The sequence below is a fragment of the Pectinophora gossypiella genome, chromosome 23 (genome assembly GCF_024362695.1).
Source record: "Pectinophora gossypiella chromosome 23, ilPecGoss1.1, whole genome shotgun sequence".
NCBI lineage: Eukaryota > Metazoa > Arthropoda > Insecta > Lepidoptera > Gelechiidae > Pectinophora > Pectinophora gossypiella.
In genome coordinates, this window is record NC_065426.1 from 1,065,767 (window position 1) to 1,089,024 (window position 23,258).

A 23,258-nucleotide genomic window follows, 5' to 3' on the forward strand; every position below is an offset into this window, starting at 1 on the left:
ACGCGGGAACTATTTTGTTATGAAATCACAAGTGTTCGTGCTTGGAAGCAGTGGTGTCCAAAATGTGCTCAGTGTTCAGATATGTGAGTTCTTGTGCCATTATTTAACCGACTTTCAAAAAAGGAGGTTATGTGCTTTCATGTGTGCTAGCTTTTGGAGTTGGTGTTTAAATTAATTGCCATAAAAGGATTAAATTATAAATTTTAAAGGATTCAATTATAAAGGAATAAATAAGAAAACCTCGCAAAAAGTATTAGAATAAGTGCTAGTAAACTTAATTATACAAAATCCTTTTTTTTGTGAAAAAAATAAGGGTTTTTTTACTTACCATTTTGGTTCGGAACCTTTAAAAATAATGGTTATCTATCAGCCAGATATGTGACTGATAATAGTATTGTTTTCGGCCTGGTGACCACTAGATAGTCTTTTATGATAGAGCCCTAAAAGTTGGTATTAGGAGCTTAGAAATTTGGTACAAAACATAACATAAGCTCACGACAGTTGAGATAGTCAGATGGGCATCCATCCTAAGGTGAACTAAATTAAGTACCCCAAAAAATTCAAAATTCAAAAATATCTTTATTCAGCAGGTAACATAGTTACACTTTGAATCGTCGTTTTTTACATGACAAACGTCTCATCCGTCTAAAACTACTGCGGCTTCTCACAACCTGTATAGCCAGGGAAAAGAAGCTGCAAGAAAAACGTCGGCACAGGGCCCTAGACGTTCTTTAAAAAATTAACATAAAGTATTGTTATACAATTGAATAATTTGGCTGCCTAATATTTCCCAGATAGTTAATTCCGTGCATTCATATCTTCTAGATAATCACTAATCTCATTAAGCTTTCTGTTGGACTGTTGTTTATAACGTGGTGTTTATGAGTTAATTAATATTTTTTATTGCTTTTTGGTTGATCTTACTAAGCCCACCAGGGCTTGGCTGGTTTTCCCTTGGCGGGTTGTTAAGTACCCCGAAACCTACTCCAACCGCCTGGTGTCGACCAGGCTTTGCCAGGTTTCTCTATTCAGCGTTTATCGCTATCCACCCACTAGGGTCGATTAATCAAATATCCTCGCAGACGACGCCCTGAGCCGAGGTTCGCGCTCTTAACTGGATACCCTCAGTCCGGTTGTTTTAAATTTTGTATCGCGGGAGAGCCCTTAACGCTCCCCATTTGTCCGGCTAAGCAGTCAATGCCATTGGCGGCATATGTACTAAGATAAAGCATAAGTCACGTCAAAAAAAAACTTCGCGGGTCGGAAGTCAGTCAGATAGGCAGTCGCTTCTGTAAAAACCTGACCTGTCTAATCTTCAGGTTTGGTAAGCGGACCCTGTGAACACGAGGTAACAGTAATTGATTTAACTTTTTGCGTCATCGGTTTTTATGTTTTTTTTTTTTATATTGGTACTCCGTCTCATCTACTATACTAACCGCAGACAATAGTGAAAGTGTTCAGATAGATTGTATAGTATGATATAAATCGAGTTGTAATTTAATTTCGATCGATATATACGATTACAATTCATAAGTTGTATGTAAGTATATCTACTTATCACTTACTTACTTAGAACGACCTGGAGGGCCCACGCTTCCGAGGGAGAACAAGCATATCTTTCTTCCTTTTCTAACAAAGATTACGTAAAAGGAAGTTCTTTTGTGCTGATTTGTATCAGTACTTAGTTAATTGACGCTTCGTGCTCTTTGTCTACTCCGGAAGGGAGATTGCGTGAAGATTACAGATACTTTTGTTAGTAATGTGCTTAAGAAAGTATTTGGACAGACCATAGAGTAGATTATCGATATCGAAATGATTATAGCGGTCCAGTGGTCCAGTGGTTGAGCGTTCGGTTCACGATCCGGAGGTCGCATCCCGGGTTCGAATCTCGTTGGGGTAATCACAAAAACCACTTTGTGAGCCTTTGTTTGGGTTGCAGGCTGAACAACCGATTGTCCGAAAGTAAAATGATCCGTGCTTCGGAAGGCAAGTTAAGCCATTAATCCCGGTTATTACTTATTGATGTAATTATATAAGAAAAGAGCATAAGGTTCCAACATTTACTACCGTACTTCAGCGTAGGGACAAGTACTGCTTTGTAAACAGCCATCCTCGTATTTTGCGATTCCGGTCAAGTCGTGCCATCTGCGGCAAATCTACAATAAGTCATGTCAACAAAAAAAAACATCTTGTGAGCTACACTGGCTGCTAACAACTGCATGCATTGCCCCATTCACCGAATTATCCAACTTTTCTCTCCTTTTGATATCTTCGTCACATTTAGCATTCCCTGTAAACATAGTCATCACTAATATAAGAGCCACGGTCTTGTCGGTGTAGCATTGTCCTTGTTACTGTTTTAGGGGAAAATAGGGCAGTGGTTTCCCTCTTGCCTTCCGCCCAACATACATAGTACTATTATTATTAATATTACCTAACACAAACACACAATGCATCTATTTGCAATTTACTAGCGACCCATGTGTGCAATGTGCTCTGTGTGCTCTGTGGTTTATGTAATTGTGTTTGATATATTGATATAACATTGACATATTTCTGAGGGTGTATACAAGGCTCATTTTGGCCTAAAAACATAAAAATATAAGTTTAAAAACAAAAACTCTCCAAAAAGTATGAAACAGGAAATTATATGTCTGAAATTCTTCCGAATAGTGATGTTTAGGTAGGAGCCGTGGTAGACCAGTTGGTAAAACGCTTGCCTGTCACTTTGAGGTCGCAGGTTCGAATCCAGCACGGGCCTGAGACAACGATTGTCGAATTTGTTTTCGAATTCATGTTTGGATCATAAATGATTATCACGTTCAGCGGTGAAGGTTAACATCTTGAGGAAACCCACATTCCCGACAAATGCATTTTCGGAGGTATGTGACCTAACCTGTATTGGGTTGGTTTTCCCTTCGCGGGTTGGAATGTTGGCGCAACCGTGGTCGTGCCACCGTGGAGCCCTAGTAAGATAGGGCAGATAGGGCTCCTAAATATGTAAGTAATATTTGTTTCAAAAGATTGTATCTCGCGGGATTGCAGCTTCACTTCCGCGTCTATACAGGTTGTGAGAAGCTGCAGTAGTTTTAGCCGGATGAGACGTTCGTTATGTAAAAAATGACGATTCAAAGTGTAATTATGTTACTTACTGAATAAAGATATTTTTAAATTTGATTTTGGGATAAATTACCGCTCCGTATTTTCCCCAGTTATTATTCTAGCGTAACGCTCACGATCTGGAGGTCCGGGTTCCGTACCATATGATTCCGTACTTGGGAAGGCACGGTTAAGCCGTTGGTCTTGGCTATTAGCCGTAAAAACCAACAACCCGCATTGGAGCAGCGTGGTGGAGTATGCTTCATACCCGCTTCGGTTGATTGAAGGGAGGCCTGTGCCCAGAAATGGGACGTGTATAGGCTGTTTATGTGTGTGTGTGTGTGTGTGTGTGTTTATGTAACATTTTTCAGTCGACCAGCACCCGATATGGTTGAATCATTGTTTGTTATAGTTGGCTATTGCTGGTCGTTGTTGGGCAGTAAATATAATTTATAACCGATATTTGCCATTTATATTGCCGATAAACCGTAGTTTGTTTTACGATACGATGTGTTTTAAAACTTTTAAACTTATAAGCTTGTTACATTGTTATTTGGACATTAAGTTATAAGCTATTGTTAATATTGTTATTTGGACGATGTTTCGAAGATAAATGCGTTCCATTCCATAGAAAATATATAGACAGGTACAGTCATGAGCAATATAATGTACCCACTTTAGGATTCTGTTGCAGTAACATATTTGACATTTAGTAAGACTTACAGTTCAATTTGTCAAAAAAGTTAATGTGACATGGTAACAAAGTGTATACATATTAATGCTCGTGACCGGACATACAGGGTGTTAGTGACATCGTAACGATTACTCAGGGGGATGAATCACACCATGATTCTGAGTTAATATCAAGTGAAATTTCCTGTCGCAAAATTCATGAATTTTGTTAAGTTTTTTTAAATTATTATTAATTTTATACTTTTTCGATGTCAACTCAGAATCATGGTCTGTATCATCCCTCAAAGTTTTCGTTACGATGTCACTAACACCCTGTATACTGACGCCCGTAACTGCTAATGAGTCGGGCAGGGTAACAAGTAATCAAAGACAACTTGCAGTTTCTGTTGATAGGAATTTCCATTGATGTATAATTATGTTACTATAGTAACGAGCTCCTAAGATGGTTACGATGAACCTTTTGGTTGCAAAGGATCAATCAGCTTATCGCCAATCCACAATATTGCTTCATCGTGATAGAAATAACACAATTCCTGTATCTGTGTTTAAATTATATATAGTAACCCCGACCAAAAAAGAAGTACTCAATTATTATGACAAAAGGCTAAAAATGCCTAACTCTATAAAAAGAAAAAATAACTTATTCCACATAATATGTTCGAGATGAAGTGTATTACCATGAATCATAAATATATATTTACCGTCTTCTAACGAGACGTACTTATATAAAAACAAAACCTAAATTCAAAGCGTTGTTAAAAATAAGGAAATACAAGCATAAAAATGCTATAAAATGTTCTGCGAGGAGTCCGCAACACAATTTATTTACAAAGTACCTTCTCGCCTGCAGGTAGCATGCGCGCTGCTCGTCGCTACGACGACAGCCAGCCAACAACAACAATGGACGCCGTACAACATGGCGGCCATGCAACAACAGTTTCAACAACAGTTACAATACGGCCAACAACAGTGGGATCAACAGGTAAGATTCAAACAAAGATGATCCTACCTAACTTGAAGATTTGACAGGCAACTTTCAATCTGACCTTCCAACCCGAATGTCTGAAACCCGAAAGATTTTAAAGAGAAATAAAGCATGCCTCGAACGGAATTTTTAACAAACTTCTCTCGCTACGATTCCTCGTTTATCGTTGGGGGATCGCAGCCTAATTGTACCCGTGACGACGACGCAATTAAGGCTAGACTAAACAACATTATAATGAGAATCTTCGGGCGTTCTGCCCTACTCCTCCTAGCAACCACTCCGTCGCGGTAACGCGGTATCAGTTCAATACACAGTGTATAATGGTATACTCCCGTTTCTTCTACAAAATAACTTTTCCAGTGAGAACTAAAAACTATGACCAAATAGACACACACACACACACACACGCGTACCCACGCACGCACGGACACACGCACACACACACACACACCATAAACTTATTAGCATATTTAAGAATAAGAAGAATAAGAATAAAGAATATTTGTATACAAATTGCTTTTATGGAAGAGCGGAGTCTCCTGACACAGGCACTACGCTTAAAAGGAGACTCCAATCACCTTAATTACTGTAAATAGTTGCTAACAAATAAAGAATTTTGAATTTATGAGAGCGATTTGTCCAGCCAAGTAGTTAATGCCATCTGAATTCATTTATGTAAGTAAGTATGTCAAGATATAGGTCCCCTAATTTGAGAGACAGGGTTACCTTCTGTTTTTAAATAGCCACCATCAAAATTATATAAACCATTTAAACTAAAGTAAGACTCAGAGGGGGTGAGGTAAACCTATCTCGCCCGATACGAACTGGTGCGGCGTGGAGAGTTACCGTTCTTTACGTCGTATCAGATAATTAAAAAATTAAATAATATTTTTCGTAAAAAAAGTTAGAAATGGGGAATATAAGAGTGAACCTTCCATCTGTTAAAGTAAACACCTTTTGTCACAGAGTAATGAAGCGGCGTATTTGCTCAGCGGATTTTGAGAAGGAAACCAATGGATTTAATCGAAAACTGTTTGTTTTTACCATGTCACAGTTTTTAGGCCGTTTTGGAATTCAAATTTAAATTCAAAAATGTTTTTATTCAATAGGTAATATAGTTATAAATTTATAGTTAAACGCCACATCGAAACAATTCTTCTAGAAAAGCAATATTGCAATTTGACATTTGCGCATATAAAATTAAGTGCGCAATTCAAACAAATGACAAATTGCAATATTGCGTTTTTAAATGAGTTGCTTCAATGTGGCCTTTTTAACCCGCCAGTTGTGTTATGAATAAGGGGGGTTATGGACGTGGCTTTATGTATGTAGGTATGTGAAAAAGGGGTCATAAGATTTGGGCTGCGTATAAAACACGTACTCTGTTTTGATGTTTCTCATAAAGGGAGATTTTCTTTGCATTAAAAATTCAGAAGCAAAATCCCGAGATGACCGTATCACGGGCGAAAAAAAAGAATAACATTTTTGGTTCCGTATCAAATTATGGAATTTGTTAAAAAAAATAAGTTTAAAAAGTCGAGCTCCAAAAAGTATGAATCAGGAAAATATTTACACGAAATTCTTCTTACAAACAAAAAATTTTACATCAATAAGTTGATAAATTGATAATTTTTCTATTTAAATTCAATTGGGAATTGTAGTGATGTTCAGAGGATAACCGTCGTCGTATGCCAATCTGTCTCAAGAGTTTGTTTACTACTCTACTACTGACCTTACGACCAGTGAAACGTCTGCAATAAAACGTAAACAAAGTCTTGCGTCTCAGCATGCATTTTTCACTTTCCGGGTTGTAGAGGTATATACATCAAACTTAAACAACATTGATACTTTTAGACATGAAACTCTGCAAAGAAAAACTCGCGTCTTGATATTTCTGATTAAATTGAACGTAAGTCCTCCCGTCTCATTTATCCTTAATGATCTAATCTAAAGATTGCAATCAACAAGATGTATTTAGACATAAAATGGAATCGCTTAACTTGTTGGAGCTTAAAAGAAGTTGATTTAGATCTTTGAAGAAGTTCTTGTTTTATGGTCAGGTGTTTTATGTTTTCATTTTGTTTTAGTCGTGTTTTGTTTATGGATTATGAGCTCGGACTTTTTGGCGGGAACGGGACGGTTGCTTTCTTCATTGAATAATCTAAATAATTTATATGAATTAGTGTTTTGTGGTTAATGATCGCATTAAGTTAGTCGGAAGACATTCGCGACAATGTTATTATATCGGAATATTCAATAAACAAAGTGTACCTATCTATTGCCCTTTATTTGCCCTTTGGGCAAGGCAAGGCCAAGAAATTTTTTTGTGGTCCCTAGTTTGGTAAGGACCAAAAGTATTATTTGTCCGAAGTACGGATCATCTTACTTTCGGATAATCAGGTGATCGGCCTGCAATGTAAGGACATTACAGGCTGAAAGTAAGATGATCCGTGCTTCGGAAGGCACGTTAAGCCGTTGGTCCCGGTTACTGCTTACTGATGTAAGTAAGTAGTCGTTACATGAGCCATGTCAGGAGTCTTTGGCGGCTCAATAGTAACCCTGACACCAGGGCATATTACGTTGGTACTCCACCTCACAACCCACACGAGAGAAGAAGTTTGAATTCATGTTTGGATCACAGATAGTCGATATGACTTTATTTCCAAGATTTGTGCCCGGTTAATAGCAATAGGCTAGTTTTTATTATACTTATACATAGCTGGCGAGGAGTGGGTAAATATACACCTCTACCTACTCCGTTGGGGATACAGGCGTGATGTCATGTGAGGTCATTGAATGTTTGCGTTGATAACAAAAGCCATTCGACATCATATTTTCAAAAAAAATATTAATAAATTCAAAGCTATTGCAATTCTTTGACTTCGAAATTGAAGTCAATTTTAAACGAACTAGCTATACAATAATGTTTCTTTGTCGACGTCTAAGAAAACCGTTTTCGTGAAATTTTACTTTTATAGCGAATGGAATTGGAAATTTACAATGTAATCGCAATGAAAGGTCCCATTGAGGTTAATAGTGTAAAGCACTTTTACTTTTTGCGTAATTATAGGCGAGAAAAAGGTATACCACATTGACGTAGAGCTGTAGGACAGGAGTCCTAGTACGGTCACAAGCATTAATATGTATACACTTTGATACCATGTCACATTAACTTTTTTGACAAATTGAACTGTAAGTCTCACTAAATGTCAAATGTATTAGTGCGACAGAGTCTTAAAGTGGGTACATTATATTGCTCATGACTGTACGGCTTAGAAGCCATCGGTACGGCACTGCAGGATGAATGAGGCAATTCGCAAGGACTGTAACCTGGAACTTGACAGAGGGCAGCAGTAACTGTCAGTACAATTCAGAGGCGGAGGACAGGAGTCCTAGTACGGCTTTGAAATAGACTACTCTGGGCGCCATCCCACTCGCGTCAGACAGAGTACTGCGGGAAGGCAAGAGGGAAACCATTGCCCTATTTTTCCCTAAAAAGTAGCATAGAGAGTTTTAGACAAGACAACAATCTTCTTCTTATCGTGTGGATTGTGAGGTGGAGTACCAACCTCATCAACCCTGGTGTCAGGGTTACTACTGAGCCGCCAAAGGCCCCTGACATGGCTCATGTACTGACTACATACTTACATGAGTAAGTAGTAACCGAGACCATCGGCTTAACGTGCCTTTTGAAGCACGAATCATCTTACTTTCGGACAATCAGGTGATCAGCCTGTAATGTGTTAATTAAACTAGAGATCACAAAGTGATTTTCGTGATATGTCTTCACCGGGATTTGAAGCCGGGACCTCCGGATCGTGAGCCCAACGCTCAAACCACTGGACCACGGAGGCCGTTATGTTTGGATTGATGCTAATGTGTGCCTTATATTAGGCTGCGCAAAGTTCAGTTTCACAAAAAATATTTATTGTTCTCCGCGTGCGTTATCGGGTGAGAGCCTTCAGATCGGGTGAGAGCCTTCAGCGCTCCCCATTTGTCCGGCCAAGTAGTTAATGCCATCTGCGGCAAATCTACAATAAGTCACGTCAAAAAAAAAGAAACCGCGTGCGTGTATGAAGCGTTTGATGAATGTGGAGGAAGCAAGAGAAGTGTGTAAGGATCGAAGCAAATGGAATTCCATAGTCTCTGCTTACCCCGGTGAGAAATAGGCGTGAGTTTATTTATGTATGTATGTATTTATTGTTACGCTCAAACGACAATTCTATTGTTTTTTATTTTAACCGGGCACAATTCAATTCAGTTTTCAACAAGGTTTCCAATTAAGTAGTTACTTTTTACTAAACGTCAAAACACGAATTGCTATGGAATTTGTATGAAAAAGCACACCGTGAAGTCATTAAACAGACATGATGAAATGTCGGACTTATTATTACGTTGTTCTTGACTAAAATTCATAAATAAGATAAATAGAAAAAAGAAAATGTTTTTCGTTAGTTTTAGATCTGTCTTTATTTAGTAATCAGAATTTCATAATTTATCTTGAACAAAGTACACGACCCAATTATCTATTATCCAATCCAAAATGATTTCAAACTCAAATTCATTGTTCAGTAAATAAAATAAAAAATAATAATAAGCAAACATAACGTAATATCCTTAACCAGTACTGGCTTGTATCTTTTATTTTTTAAACTCTTAGCGCCCACTTATTAAAAACAAAACGAAAAAAAAATGGCGCCGCGCGCCGCGTCCGGTTCCGCCGGCAGCCATTTACCTCTTTGCTTTTACCTTTTTTTCTTCTCTTTTGAGTTAAGCAACGATATTGAATAATTCTTTGTAACATTCTTTTGATATGCTTTGACGAAATATAGAATGAATAGCCTTTTTAGCATGTTTTGTAGGTCAAGATGGCGAGAAAAATAAATAAAAAACTTTAACTAGTCGAACGAGGTAGTTACAGACAGTTATTTTTATTAGAATAGAATGTAATTTATTTGCTTGAAACGTTGTAAATTCAAATTCAAACATATCTTTATTCAGTAGGTAACATAGTTACACTTTGAATCGTCATTTTTTACATAACGAACGTCTCATCCGCCTAAAACTACTGCAGCTTCTCGCAACCTGTGTAGCCGGGGAAAATAAGCTGCAAGATAAACCTCGGCACAGGGCCTAGACTACGTTCTTTAAAAAAAAAAACATATATTTTTTTTGTAATTATGAATATACGTTTAACAGTCTCCCGCATGCTCTACCTTAAACTAAGGCGTGCCAATGTTTTCATATCAATATTTTATCTCATTTATTTCATCATCATCATCACCAGCCCATTAACGTCCCCACTGCTGGGGCACGGGCCTTCCCTATGGATGGATAGGGAGATCGGGCCTTAAACCACCACGCGGGCCCAGTGCGGATTGGTGGTTATTAACGACTGCTAATGCAGCCGGGACCAACGGCTTAACGTGAATTCCGAAGCACGGAGGAGCTCGAGATGAAAACTTTTTTTTTGTGGTCACCCATCCTATGACCGGCCTTTACGAAAGTTGCTTAACTTCGACAATCGCAGACCGAGCGCGTTTACCGCTGCGCCACCGAGCTCCTCTATTTATTCTCTCATTGATTTATTCATTTATTATGGTGCTGATTCCTGTAAACACCATCTGAGTTTATTTTAAGTTATACCTGTCATTTTCTTATCCGCCGAAAAGGAAAGTCAAGACCAGCTTCACCCCCCCCCCCCTCCTTTTTAAATTTGAATTTTATCTACTTAATTCTCTACGGAGATAGGTTGTCTGCGACCTGCAGACCTCCCCCACCCCTGACATGACATGACATGACAAAAGCTGGATTCGGTCCTGCTCTCAATCAACTGAAAGTGGTACTCCACCCGGCTGATCCAGAGCGACTTAGTGGGGGTGTTTCGGCTAGACGGCTTAACGCACCTTCTGAAGCACGGAATAAACTTACTTTTTCGGGTAATCAGGTTCAGTCTGCACTGTGTTAACCAAACAAAGGACAATCTCACAATATCTACATCGGCTATCGAACCGGGTCTGCAGATCGTGAGCGAACATAACCTTTGGGAACACAATGCGATTATAACAAGTATTTCCTTATACTTACTTATCATTATAAAATTGAATGAAAGTTTCAAAATTGTGTCATTGAGTTAGATAACTACTTTTGAATTACAAAACTTGGGCAAAAAGCAAAAGTGACGAGGAGTTCAGATACACGCTCTACTGCGTTTTTGGATAGCAAATGAGTTTGTTTTTTTGTGATAATTTAGTCTTCGAAAAAGTAGTTCCTGTTACCTAGTGCCTCGCGGCGTATTGCCAAAGACATAGAGAATATAGAAAGGTATCTATCTAGTATCTATAAATAATAAGTGGGAAAATTGAAACGTATATAGACTGTTTAAGTTATGTTATGTTATCTAGATAAATATAACAAACGTCTCTATAGAAACATCGAAAAACTTTCGAATTTTGTTCAACAAAACGCGAGGAAAATTATTTTACATGATTGAATTTGGAACATTATAATTAAGAAATAAAAACTTTATAAGTAATACCCACTGTCAAATGGAATTTATGTTTTATTCCTAATATTGAGGAAACCTATATTCCCGTGAAATGAGTTTCGGAGGTATGTGACCTAATCTGTGCTGGGCTGGTTTTCCCTAGAGCGGGTTCGAAGGTCAGAAAAAAGGTAAAAATTGTAGGAATTGTGGTTAGTTGGATAGCTGGGTAGGTACGTGGTTATTTTGCGGTTACACTTTCATAAAATATAACATACCTAGGTACTTATAATAAAACCTATACAATGTTTTATGTTATATAATAAAAGACACAATAGTAACAGCATCTATTATGTTTTGTTTTGTAATATTTTTATTATTTGTTACTTTGTTTTCGTGTTGCATAAAATTGTTTTATGCGCTACTGTAATAAAAGTTGTCTAGTCTTTGCAATTCAATTTGTTATGTTAATGAATAGTTTTTATATAAGTATAATAGGTCAGAAAACCGGTGGACGGTTTTTTTTGATGGCAACATAACATAACATAGCAAATATTAAATAACTTGTAATTATACCCCTCATTGATTTAAAAGATGTGTTACTGTTGCAGTTTCTTGTCATTTCTGCTCCTCAGCCCTAACACCTTGCGAAATGACGTAGATTCAAAAATGTTACATTGACCTTCAACAAGTTTATCCATGATAATTACGTTGAATAAATGATTCTGTTTTCTGAATGCTTTATATTGCACATACCGGAAATATAAAATACAAAACAAAAGAGAAATAGAAAAAGTACAGTAGGCGGCCTTATTGCTAAGTAGAAATCTCTTCCATCAAGGTAGTGCATCATAAGAGTTGATATACCGTTTGTTCCATTTCCTGACTTTTCACAATGGCAATAATTTTATTCGTTCTTTTCTAATAAATAATAAAAAAATACATATTTTAATTAAACTAACTTGAATTTCTCTTGTTACAGTACCAACCTAGTGACTACTCCGGCGGCTACGATTTCGGGGGCCACGGTGGTGAAGAATCCGAAGACCACGGAGGCCACGGGGGTTTTGGAGGCCAAGAATTGAAGGCCCACTCTTACCCCGTGCACCAACACATTGAAGAAGAAAATCCTGAACCCATCAAACACTACAAGGAAGTCGTGGTCCCTCTACCCAAAAACGTAGAATTCAAAATCAATCAACCCGTCTTAATTCCCGTACCTCACCCCGTCCCTATTCAAGTGCCCGTACCTAAGGCGGTTGTAATTCCAATCATTAAAGAAGTATCAATTCCCGTTGAGAAGTCCGTACCATACCCGGTAGAAAAAACGGTACATGTACCAAAAATCGTCAAGGTCCCGTTCGAAGTTGTTAAGCACGTTATTGTCCCGGTAGAAAAGCCGGTACCATTCAAAGTACCGGTATATGAAACTATTATCCATACTAAGAAGGGATCCCATAAGATCTAAAAAGTGAAATTTACATTTTTAACATTCCATTTTTCCACATTGCACCGAATAGACTTTTGATCGGTGTGACAAATTATAAAGGCAGTTCAATACTTTTAAATAGACAAGATTCTGACGACGAGTGCTCGTCAAAGCCCCCTGTAAGCTGTATGGAGTTCACAGACGTCATAACCTAAGCCACGAGAATAGCGCTTGAATCACATATAGCTAGCCGATCAAAAGATTATACAGTGTACCTTACCTTATATTATTTCTGTGAAAAGGAATATTTTCTTTTCTTTTCTGGCATTAAATTGACGAATAAGTACAAAAGCTAGAAGCGATATTGCAATAGTCCTGTTGTACTTTGTATATAAAAATAGTGTGTAGAACTTAGATTGAAATAAATAGTGAAAATGGGTGAATTTATGCCACCGGAATGATATCTACATGTAATTACGGTGGCGATTTTTTGCGGAATAACACCGCCTATTTGTAGGTAATCTTTAAAATTTATCATATTTTTTTCATTTCGTATTTCTCTTTGGTTTTGTAATACAAGTCATGTCGGTGGCATAAGTTTTCCAAATAGTGTATCAGTATATTTGTTTTAATGTATGGTTTATTGACACTAGGACTACTATTTGACTGTTATTTTGTTTTTAATGTTGTTATACAGGGTTGTACAGGGTTTTGTAATCAAAAAAGTTATGTTCATAAGGAGGTTGCGAAAGTGACACCCCTGTTTAAAACTCTGTACTGCTCTGTACTGTTGTTAATTGTTGTTGTTGTTTGTATGTCTGTTGTTGTGTAAATGTGAGCGTGTTATGTACCTGTTGTGTTGTTAATTTTATTCTAAGTATTTAATTTTATTACTATTAAACATTTTTTTCAAAGTCATCATTTTTTTTGACATAAATATATAAACTCACGTCCGCACGTCCTAATGGAGTGGGCAGAGTCACAGCCATAAGTAGTAACCAGTTGACTAATGTGGGACTTTCCAGGCTTTCCCCAAAAACGACATAGATGGCGCTGTACAGAGTTGCCTTTGTCATAGAATAAGGAATAATACTGCGTATAGAACGGTAACTCTCCGCTCCCCACCAGCGTCTGAGCAGGGTTTACCTCACCCCCCCTCGAACACAGTTTAGACTTGAATCGCATGGCGTCAGACGTCACACACACAGATGCGCGTGTACAATAACGTCAATGTGTGGTGTCTGTGTATAATGAGGTTGTCTGTATGAAGTGTCCGGGGTGTGCCTTTGTTTAACCTTCTAATTTTATGGATAACTGACGTACTATAATAATAATAATAAAAAAAAATATTTAGGCAAAATCTACGACACATATATACATTTACAACATTAAAATATACACACATTAACATACATCTTTCATCTTTGTTATTGGGTAAGTATCCTTCTTATTACACCAAGGCACAACACATCTTCCACCCATTATAAAGAGAAGTTATCCATGAAATTAGAAGGTTAAACGAAGACAGTTTTTTACAGCGCCATCAATCTTTTTTTTTTGGGAAACGTAGCCTGGGAAGTCTCTCATTGTCCATCATAACAAAAAGGACATAAAATATGTATTTATCAAATTATCCATCCACATTTGAACTTCACTTCAGCACTAAATAAAGTGAAGAGAGTTTTAGTGAAAAGTGTGTCAGGAATCAGGATCGAAGCAAATGGAATTCCATTATTCCTGCTTACCCCGGTGGGAAATAGACGTGAGTTTATGTATGTATATTTATATAATAAGTGAACATGTCGGTAACTAAAAAGAGTGAGTACAGAAGTAAAACAAATGAAGGTCATAGTAATAATATTTTTTTCCTACAATTTCCATTGTAAGTAGCGCCTGTGGGTTATAAACGAGCAATTCGTTGTCGCGATGCTTTTGCTACAGCAATTGCTGCAGGCGTTAATTAAGTTTATGTCGTGTCATGTCTTGGTTGTATTTCGACAAACGACCGGGATGTTCCATTCAGAGTAATGTTCTCCAGCTCGCTTTTTCAGGTAGGATAAAATAAAACCATGAGTAAAAATACTTTTTTTTTGGGATAAATTTCTTTTCGACTCCTTTTTGACGATGATGTACTTAGAATGAGTATTTCATACATTTCGGTGTGAGAAATACAGCTTTTTGCTCGCGATGTCGTCCATGTAGACTCCGGTTACCGCGCGCGGCATGTTTTCCCATCCCCTTAGGGATCAATTTCTGGGATAAAAACGATCTTATGTTCTTCTCTAGTTTCAAACTATCTATTTCCACGACGATGTCATGCCAGCCGTGGATACAACTACAACAAGGAACTCAGGAAACTACTTTTGGTACCTAAATGATTCATTCAAATATAAAATGTTATTACGATAATTCAGAATTTGCTTGCGATCGCACGAAACAATGCGCGTTCCATACGAAAATGGTCTGCATCATGACCTATTGTTTAGTAGTAAATCTTTTGCGCGCTTGCGCACTTATTTGGATACTAATGCTCCTATACAAACCTTCGACAATAAACAGATTATGTCATCCGCAGTATTGATTCCGATTTTACAAGAGACACATCTAGTTCGTGTCATTTTACATCACGGTTTTATTGCAAATCAAGTTTCAAAAATAGAACAACTTTAAAATTTACATACATTCATAAAATAATAAACAAATGACGTATCGTATTCAAACATTACATTGTAAAAATAAATCAAAATAAAAACAAGTGAACAGTTTTTAAAAATAAAGAACAAATTCAAACAGCCAGTGACGTACCTATAAAAAATAAAAAGCACAAAAGCCAAAATGAAAGTAAACACACATTTATTGAAACTAATAATTCGTTTATTAATTTTATTAATACTATTCGTGATGTTATATATGATTTCGGTTATTCTGTATAGCTCACGTTACTGGCCTGATGTGTACAATTATGTAAATGCAAATATAACTATAAAACGTATACCAACTATATCAGAACTGAACCTAACTGTTATTGAAATAGATTTTACAACAGAAATCTATACTACTTCTGACTATTCAGATACTACGAGCGACTATGAAGAATTCACTGAAGGTTATGACGAATTCTTCAAAGATATGAGAAGAAAGAAGGAAATTAAAATGGAAGATATAATTCTGCTTGAGGATAATACTGAACCAGTGGCTGCGCCTCGCCGTTTTTACTACGACTATTGGATCGATCTACTAGACGATATTACTTCAAGTACATCAACAAGTCCTAACACTATAAAGATCGTGAACGATTTAGTAGATGACACTAAACTGACTACGAGCAAATCGATAGACGTAGAAATAATGACGTACGAAGAGGAGAAAGGATACGTACCACTGGTGAGTACTGTTCTCATTCATACTTACATATTAGTTTAAATTTGTCATTTTTGTGGATGACCTTTGTTTGGTAAGGACTTAGCAAGTTTGAATCACCTGCTTACCCGAATTAGTGATATTATATTCTTTATTAGGTACTAACTATTAGCCGTAACGTAAGACATTTTTTTTAAACGTTGGGAAATGGACGACGTGGTTATGTGGGACTCCCCGGGTGTCGCCACCCGGTATACCCACTAAAACCCAACGGTGTTCCTCCTTGTTGCCGTGTGGCGGGGATACGGGAACGCAATTGCACATAACCGCCTCCACACTGGGCCGTAAGACATCTCCACCAACCCGCAGTGGAGCAGCGTGGCGGAGTATGCTCTTTGATCAGAATAACAATGGGTGGAAGTTGGAATTGCACCTTGGTGTAATAAAAAGGGTCATCATTTATACCCAAAAAACAAAGATAAAAGATGCATATAGCTGTTATACATGAAAAGAAAAATCTTAACAACGCCATCTGTCGTGTTTTTGGGGAACGCTGATTGGAAAGTGCCTCATTAAATTCAGTTTGTCTATGACAAAAGTCAATACCATCGTTCGGGGTTCACATACAATTTTTTTTTGGTTTTCCCCGAAGGGTAAGGCAAAGGGAACTATGCCCATACAGCCATGTCTTACGTATTTTTTTTCTTGATGATTAATAAAATGATGAAAGGTGATGATGATGAAACCTAAGCCCCCACCTTCGGAGTAGACTCCTTCTCCGAACCCCAACCGAATTAACTCAAAAGTCCGCATAAACTTTCGAGTTATGAAGCGGCTTCCTGCCACGAACCGAAAATAGGCAGATAAGTCAATGTGGGGAAGACCGGCATACTGTTCTAAAATTTGAGTTTGACTAAGTTTATTGAAGAAGATATCATTTGTAGATCAAGTTATATGATCGGGTATGATAGATAATTTACTTGGCTATGTTTATAAGTCTAAATATAAGAGAAAGCGCCGTAATCTTTTGATATACAATCGTTTTTTTAAAATATGCCAAGTAGACGGTCTTCCAATGCAGTGTGAGGCAAGTCCGTCCACAAAAGAAAAAACGCATTATTAGTAAGAAATCGTAGGCCTAGACGTATGAAAATACTTTTAGGCGGTGAACCAGCAATGCCATTCTGATACGTCATCATCATCATCAATTTAAGAGCCACGCTCTTGTCGGTGTAGCATTTTCCGAATACTCTCCATGCTACTTTTTAGGGAAAAATAGGGCAGTGGTTTCCCTCTTGCCTTCCGCCCCGCAGTACTCTGTCTGACGCGAGTGGGATGGCGCCCAGAGTAGTCTATTACAAAGCCATACTAGGACTCCTGTCCTCTGCCTCTGAATAGTACTGACAGTTACTGCTGCCCTCTCTGATACGTACTTTACCGATTTATGAATAAGGCTTTCATTACACAGATAAATGATTATTTTGTAAAACAAGGCAAGACCGGCATATCTTTGGTGACAGTGGTTGTAAACATTTCGTCATATTGTTTACCCGACTGCGGTGAAGCAAAGAGAGGGTTATGCGCTATGTATGTATGTATGTGTGTATACACGTTTGTTCCCTCCCAACCCCTGAAGCACTTATCAGAGTTAAACAAATGAGGTGTCACTAAAAAGCGTCTTGATTGTCTGGTGGTAGACTATGTGACGTACACATATTACTTAATATTAGGTATAAGTCAGTAAGATTTATAATGTGAACACACACAAACACAAAATATTAACAGAATGGGACACAAAATGCTATCTCACTAGTCTTGCATAAAATACGCTCTGCTGTAATAGTTGACAATGTCTGGATTGAGGCAAGATCGGCATATGACGGACTTCCCTCTCTTAATATAGACGGTCTTCCCAACTATTATATTTTCTACTTTAAAATTTCACATGGGTATAAATTCTAAATAAAAGCTATATTCCTGCATTCTGTTTAACGAATATATTAATGGATCAATAAATAACCTAAGTGATCAGAAAAACTTCTGAAAATCCTCCGATTTGCCACTTTTTTTGATCAAAAATCCGCCACTGGCTACTGCATTCTGAAGCGCGAAATGGTAAAAAAAATTGCAGGACCGATATTGTCCATACTAATCATACTAGCGCCGTCTACGGTTTTTAGTTCGGACTGGCTCTTTAGGGACTGTTTTATAGACAGAGACGTATTTAGAAGTTATTGGCAATAGACGGTCTTTTAGCCCAGACGGTCTTCCTCACATTGACCACTTTGTTTATTGAATACTCCGATATAATAACACTCGCGAATGTCTTCCGACTAATTTAATGCGATCATTAACCACAAAACACCACTTCGTATTAATTATTTAGATTATTCAATGAAGAAAGCAACTGTCCCGTTCCCGTTTCCCGCCAAAAAGCCGGTTCACATACAAGCGAGAGTAATTATTTTTAATAAATATTTGTTTTTTAAATGATTGAAATCTTTTTGGTGTGTTTAATTCTTTGGGTAGTTAGGCTTATTAACCGAAATTCAAAAGGTTAAATTGATCTTCAACAAGTTTATCCATGATTAATACGTTGAATAAATGATTCTGATTCTGATTCAACCTCATCACTATCATCATCACCAGCCCATTAACGTCTCCACTGCTGGGGCACGGGCCTTCCCTATGGATGGATAGGGAGATCGGGCCTGAAACCACCACGCGGGCCCATTGCGGATTGGTTGCTAACGCAGCCGGGACCAACGGCTTAACGTGCCTTCCGAAGCACGGAGGAGCTCGAGATGAAAACTTTTATTTTTTTGTGGTCACCCATCCTATGACCGGCCTTTGCGAAAGTTGCTTAACTTCAACAATCGCAGACCGAGCGCGTTTACCGTTACGCCACCGAGCTCCTCACTTTTCTAAGTACATTCTTCTTCAATCGTGAGGGTTGTGAGGTGAATTCCCAACCTCATCAACCCTGGTGTCAGGGTTACTATTGAACCGCCAAAGGCCCCTGACATGGCTCATGTAACGACTACTTACTTACATCAGTAACCGGGACCAACGGCTTAACGTACCTTCCGAAGATCATCTTACTTTTTGGACAATCAGGTGATTAGCCTTTAATGTCTTAACCAAACTAGGGGTTGTTACGTTATTTTTGTGATATTTTCCTACCGGGATTCGAACCCGGGACCGGATCGAGAGCCCAACGCTCACCCACTGGACCACAGAGGCTGTTATTCAACCTATTGAATTCATCAGATTACGCTCGGTCAAAAGATGACACAATTCAAAAGCGGAATAACCCAATAGTTATTGCAATAGTTAAATAATGATGAATGAACCACTTATATAATAACCTAATAACTGATGTATTGTATTTTTGCTTTCAAAAACGTTACGAAGAATTTTATTGACCTCGAAATCTCTAAGGAATGTAATACACTAATATTCGACTTAGAGCATTTTCGTTTGAAAGGTTTCTAGAAATAATTCCGAGAGAAAAATATAGAACGCGTTCTGTTTACTGGGTTCGAATCCCGGAGGGGACATATCACAAAAATCACTTAACAATCCCTAGTTTGGTTAAGACATTACATGCTGATCACTATCCGAAAGTAAGACGATCCGTGCTTCGGAAGTCACGTTAAGCCGTTGGTCCCGGTTACTACTTACTGATGTAAGTAGTCGTTACATGAGCCATGTCAGGGGCCTTTGGCGGCTCAATAATAACTCTGACACCACGGTTGATAAGGTTGGTAATGGGTGAATATCAAAATGTGCCAAGTTTGGTGGCGAACCATCGTATTATTTTTTCGTGAAAAATTGAACAAGGAACAAGTTACCTCGTAGCTAGAACTATCCTTTTTCATGTCGGAACCCAATTTTTCATGAAAAAATAATATGAAAGTTCGTCACCAAACGTCACCATTTTGATATTCACCCTAATCAACCATACAACCCACACGATAGAAGAGGGCAACTGCTTATAAGGGTGCCCAGAGCATCGTCTAAAAAGAATTCGACTTTATCAATTCATGTTAGAAAGAGAAAGTAAAATTTGTTATCTTTCTTAAGGTATATATATAATTTTGATCGGTTAAATTAAAATAATCGGTGGATAGTCCAATGGTAAAGATTGAACCTGGAAAATAACAACACAACACAGAGCAACACAGACACTTCATACAAAAAACCTCATTTTACACAGACACAACACACTGACGTTATCGTACACGCGCATCTGTGTGTGTGACGTCTTACGCCATACGATTGAAGACTAAAGTAAGACCGAGAGGGGGTGAGGTAAACTTAGCTCAACAGCTATGGGGGAGCGGAAAGTTGCCGTTGTATACGTAGTATTATTCCTTATTCTATGTGTGTGGGGACCCTAAAGCTTGATATGCGTAATGGCCGGTCATTTAGATACGTATACAGATTCTATCTGGTGGTAATTACAGCTCTATGCATATTATAACAGATACTATTAGTTACCCGCTCTGTTTGTTGTATGTATGTGAAATAAATGATGTGTCGTTCTCAAGCATTATTATAATCTTCTTCTTAACGTGTGGATTGTGAGCTGGAATACCAGCCTCATCAACCCTGGTATCAGGGTTATTATTGAGCTGCCAAAGGCCCCTGACGTGGCCCATGTAACGACTACTTACATCAGTAAGTAGTAATCGGGACCAACGGCTTAACGTGCCTTCCTAAGCACGGATCATCTAACTTTCGGACAATCAGGTGATCAGCCTGTAATGTCCTAACGAAACTATGGATCACAGAGTGATTTTTGTGATATGTCCCGGATGGATCCCTTCGGATCGTGAGCCCAATGCTCAACCACTGGACCACAGTCGCCTTTATGATATGACGAAGCGACGATCTGATATCATTTATAACATACTACTTTTAAAAAGATTGCTTTTAAAAGGATGTAAGTACGTAGTCGTTACAAGAGTCTATATCAGGGTCCTATGGCGGCTTAATGATAACCCGGACACCAGGGTTGATGGGGTTGGTAATCCTCCTCACAACCCACGCGATAGAAGATTAAACATATTTAATTTTAATTTACAATTGCGCAAACATACAGTTAACTGCCTATTGGTTACCAAATACTACATAAAATGACAGAGATCTGTCGTAATTAAAGTAGGTACTTTAATTTCTTTTTTATGTTAATTTAAATAATTGTTACTCCCATATTACGTTATAGACGTATGAAATATCGTCTAAGTATCAATTAGTTTTGAAACATTGCTACAATAAAAAATTAAAATGGTAGCAATTTACAATTCTATTCAGTTGCCAAATTCTAAAGATGATCAATTTATTTTGACATTTACAAATCCTTTTGTTATGTGTGAGATCTAGGTTTTTATATATTGTGAATCTATAAGTACTTTATGAGCCATGTCTAAAGATACATAGCTTTATTTTGTTAAATATTGCAAAAATGCCATGAAATTGTTTAATGTTTCAATGAGAACTTTGGTGTTATGGCTACACATAAAGCCCTTATTAGAATGACGATTCAAAGTGTTATGTTACCTGCAGAATATAGATATTTTTGGTTTAGGAGGTATGTGACCTAACCTGTATTAGGCTGGTTTCCCCTTCGCGGGTTGGAAGGTCAGACATGCAGTTGCTTCTGTAAAAAACCGGACCTGTCAAATCTTCAGGTTAGGTAAGCGGACCCTGTGAAAATGTGACGTGACTTATTGTACTATAATAAGGTGCAAAATCAAATTACTTTCTTGCAAAGTAATAAATTAACTGGTTGCACTTATGACCTCCTGGTTACATGTCATTTCTGTCATAGACCGAAAACACCTACAAAAACATAAATTTTATGTTGACAACTAATGGTTCATAATTTCGCTGGGCTGTAACTGTACTTTTGCTTTTTGATTCTTTTGCCGCAAATGGCATTAAGGTATTATTAAGGTATTTAGGCATTGGTTTAGGTTAAGGAGCTCGGTGGCGCAGCGGTAAACGCGGTCGGTCTGCGATTGTTGAAGTTAAGCAACTTTCGCAAAGGCCGGTCATAGGATGGGTGACCACAAAAAAAATCATCTCGAGCTCCTCCGTGCTTCGGAAGGCACGTTAAGCCGTTGGTCCCGGCTGCATTAGCAGTCGTTAATAACCACCAATCCGCACTGGGCCCGCGTGGTGGTTTAAGGCCCGATCTCCCTATCCATCCATAGAGAAGGCCCGTGCCCCAGCAGTGGGGACGTTAATGGGCTGGTGATGATGATGATGGCATTAAGGTAACTACTTGGCTGGACAATCCACTCGCCGTGAAACGACTCACCGTAGCAGGAAACGACGTTCGGGGAATCGCCATAGATACATACATACATAAACTCACGCCCGTAATCCCTAATGGGGTGGGCAGAGCCACAAGTAATCAAAGACAACTTGCAGCCACTGTTGATACGATGTCGTAAGCTGGATATGATGAACCTTATGGTGATAAGGGATCAGCCTATCGCCCATAACATTAGTCCATCATGTTAGAGGACACAATCCCTCTGTCGGTTTTACGACAAAACGCCATCGCCACGGGGAATCGCCATCAACACCATAATACAACCATGGTCGTAGTTAAAACAATATTTGAGCATTATGTAAATGAACAATGTTATGTACAGTTTTACTACGTTTTTGTATACACTTTACGTGTGTTCACGTTAAGTATATTGACATTGGTACTAATTCATGTTCACACCACAACATACATGACATAGACAGCCTATACACGTCCCACTGCTGGGCACAGGCCTCCCCTCAATCAACCGGAGGGGGTATGGAGCATACCCCACCACGCTGCTCCACTGCGGGTTGGTGGAGGTGTTTGGGCTAGTAGCCCGGGAACAACGGCTTAGCGTGTCTTCCGAAGCACGGAATCATCTTACTTTTCCGGACAACTGTACGGGGTGGAAGTGAAATCGTAACGAATACTGAGAGGGATGATTCAGCTCATTATTCTGTGTTAATGTCAAGTGGAATTTTCCGTCGCAAATGTATAGAATTGGAAATAATTTAAAAAACTAAAAAAACATTAATTTTGCGACGGAAAATTCCACTTGATATCAACTCAGAATCATGGTCTGAATCATTCTCCTCAGTATTCGTTACGATGTCACTATCATCATCAGTCCATTAACGTCCCAACTGCTGGGGGACAGGCC

The 23,258-nt window shown here is 38.2% G+C and overlaps 2 protein-coding genes across 2 annotated transcripts in view; both read left to right on the forward strand.

The window, feature by feature from the left end:
- Window positions 1-11: 11 nt before the first annotated feature.
- Window positions 12-13,538, forward strand: LOC126377411 (uncharacterized). The gene is made up of 3 exons (XM_050025145.1): window positions 12-83; window positions 4,643-4,774; window positions 12,244-13,538. Exons 1-3 carry the CDS (start codon window positions 63-65, stop codon window positions 12,727-12,729), a joined length of 639 nt encoding a protein of 212 aa, XP_049881102.1. The 5' UTR covers window positions 12-62; the 3' UTR covers window positions 12,730-13,538.
- A 951-nt stretch (window positions 13,539-14,489) lies between these two features.
- The window catches only part of LOC126377450 (uncharacterized), a 44,321-nt gene continuing 35,552 nt past the window's right edge, over window positions 14,490-23,258 (forward strand). Inside the window, exons 1-2 of the mRNA XM_050025185.1 lie at window positions 14,490-14,508; window positions 15,698-16,074. Coding sequence (XP_049881142.1) covers window positions 14,490-14,508; window positions 15,698-16,074 — 396 coding nt within the window. The remainder of the gene's footprint in view (window positions 14,509-15,697; window positions 16,075-23,258) is intronic.

Excerpts from the sequence above, each read along its gene's own strand:
- LOC126377411 (XM_050025145.1), top strand. The coding sequence starts at position 63 with ATGTGCTCAGTGTTCAGATAT. Across the intron at positions 84-4,642 it reads TGTGCTCAGTGTTCAGATAT|GTAGCATGCGCGCTGCTCGT; the intron begins GTGAGTTCTTGT and ends TCTCGCCTGCAG. Across the intron at positions 4,775-12,243 it reads AACAACAGTGGGATCAACAG|TACCAACCTAGTGACTACTC; the intron begins GTAAGATTCAAA and ends CTCTTGTTACAG.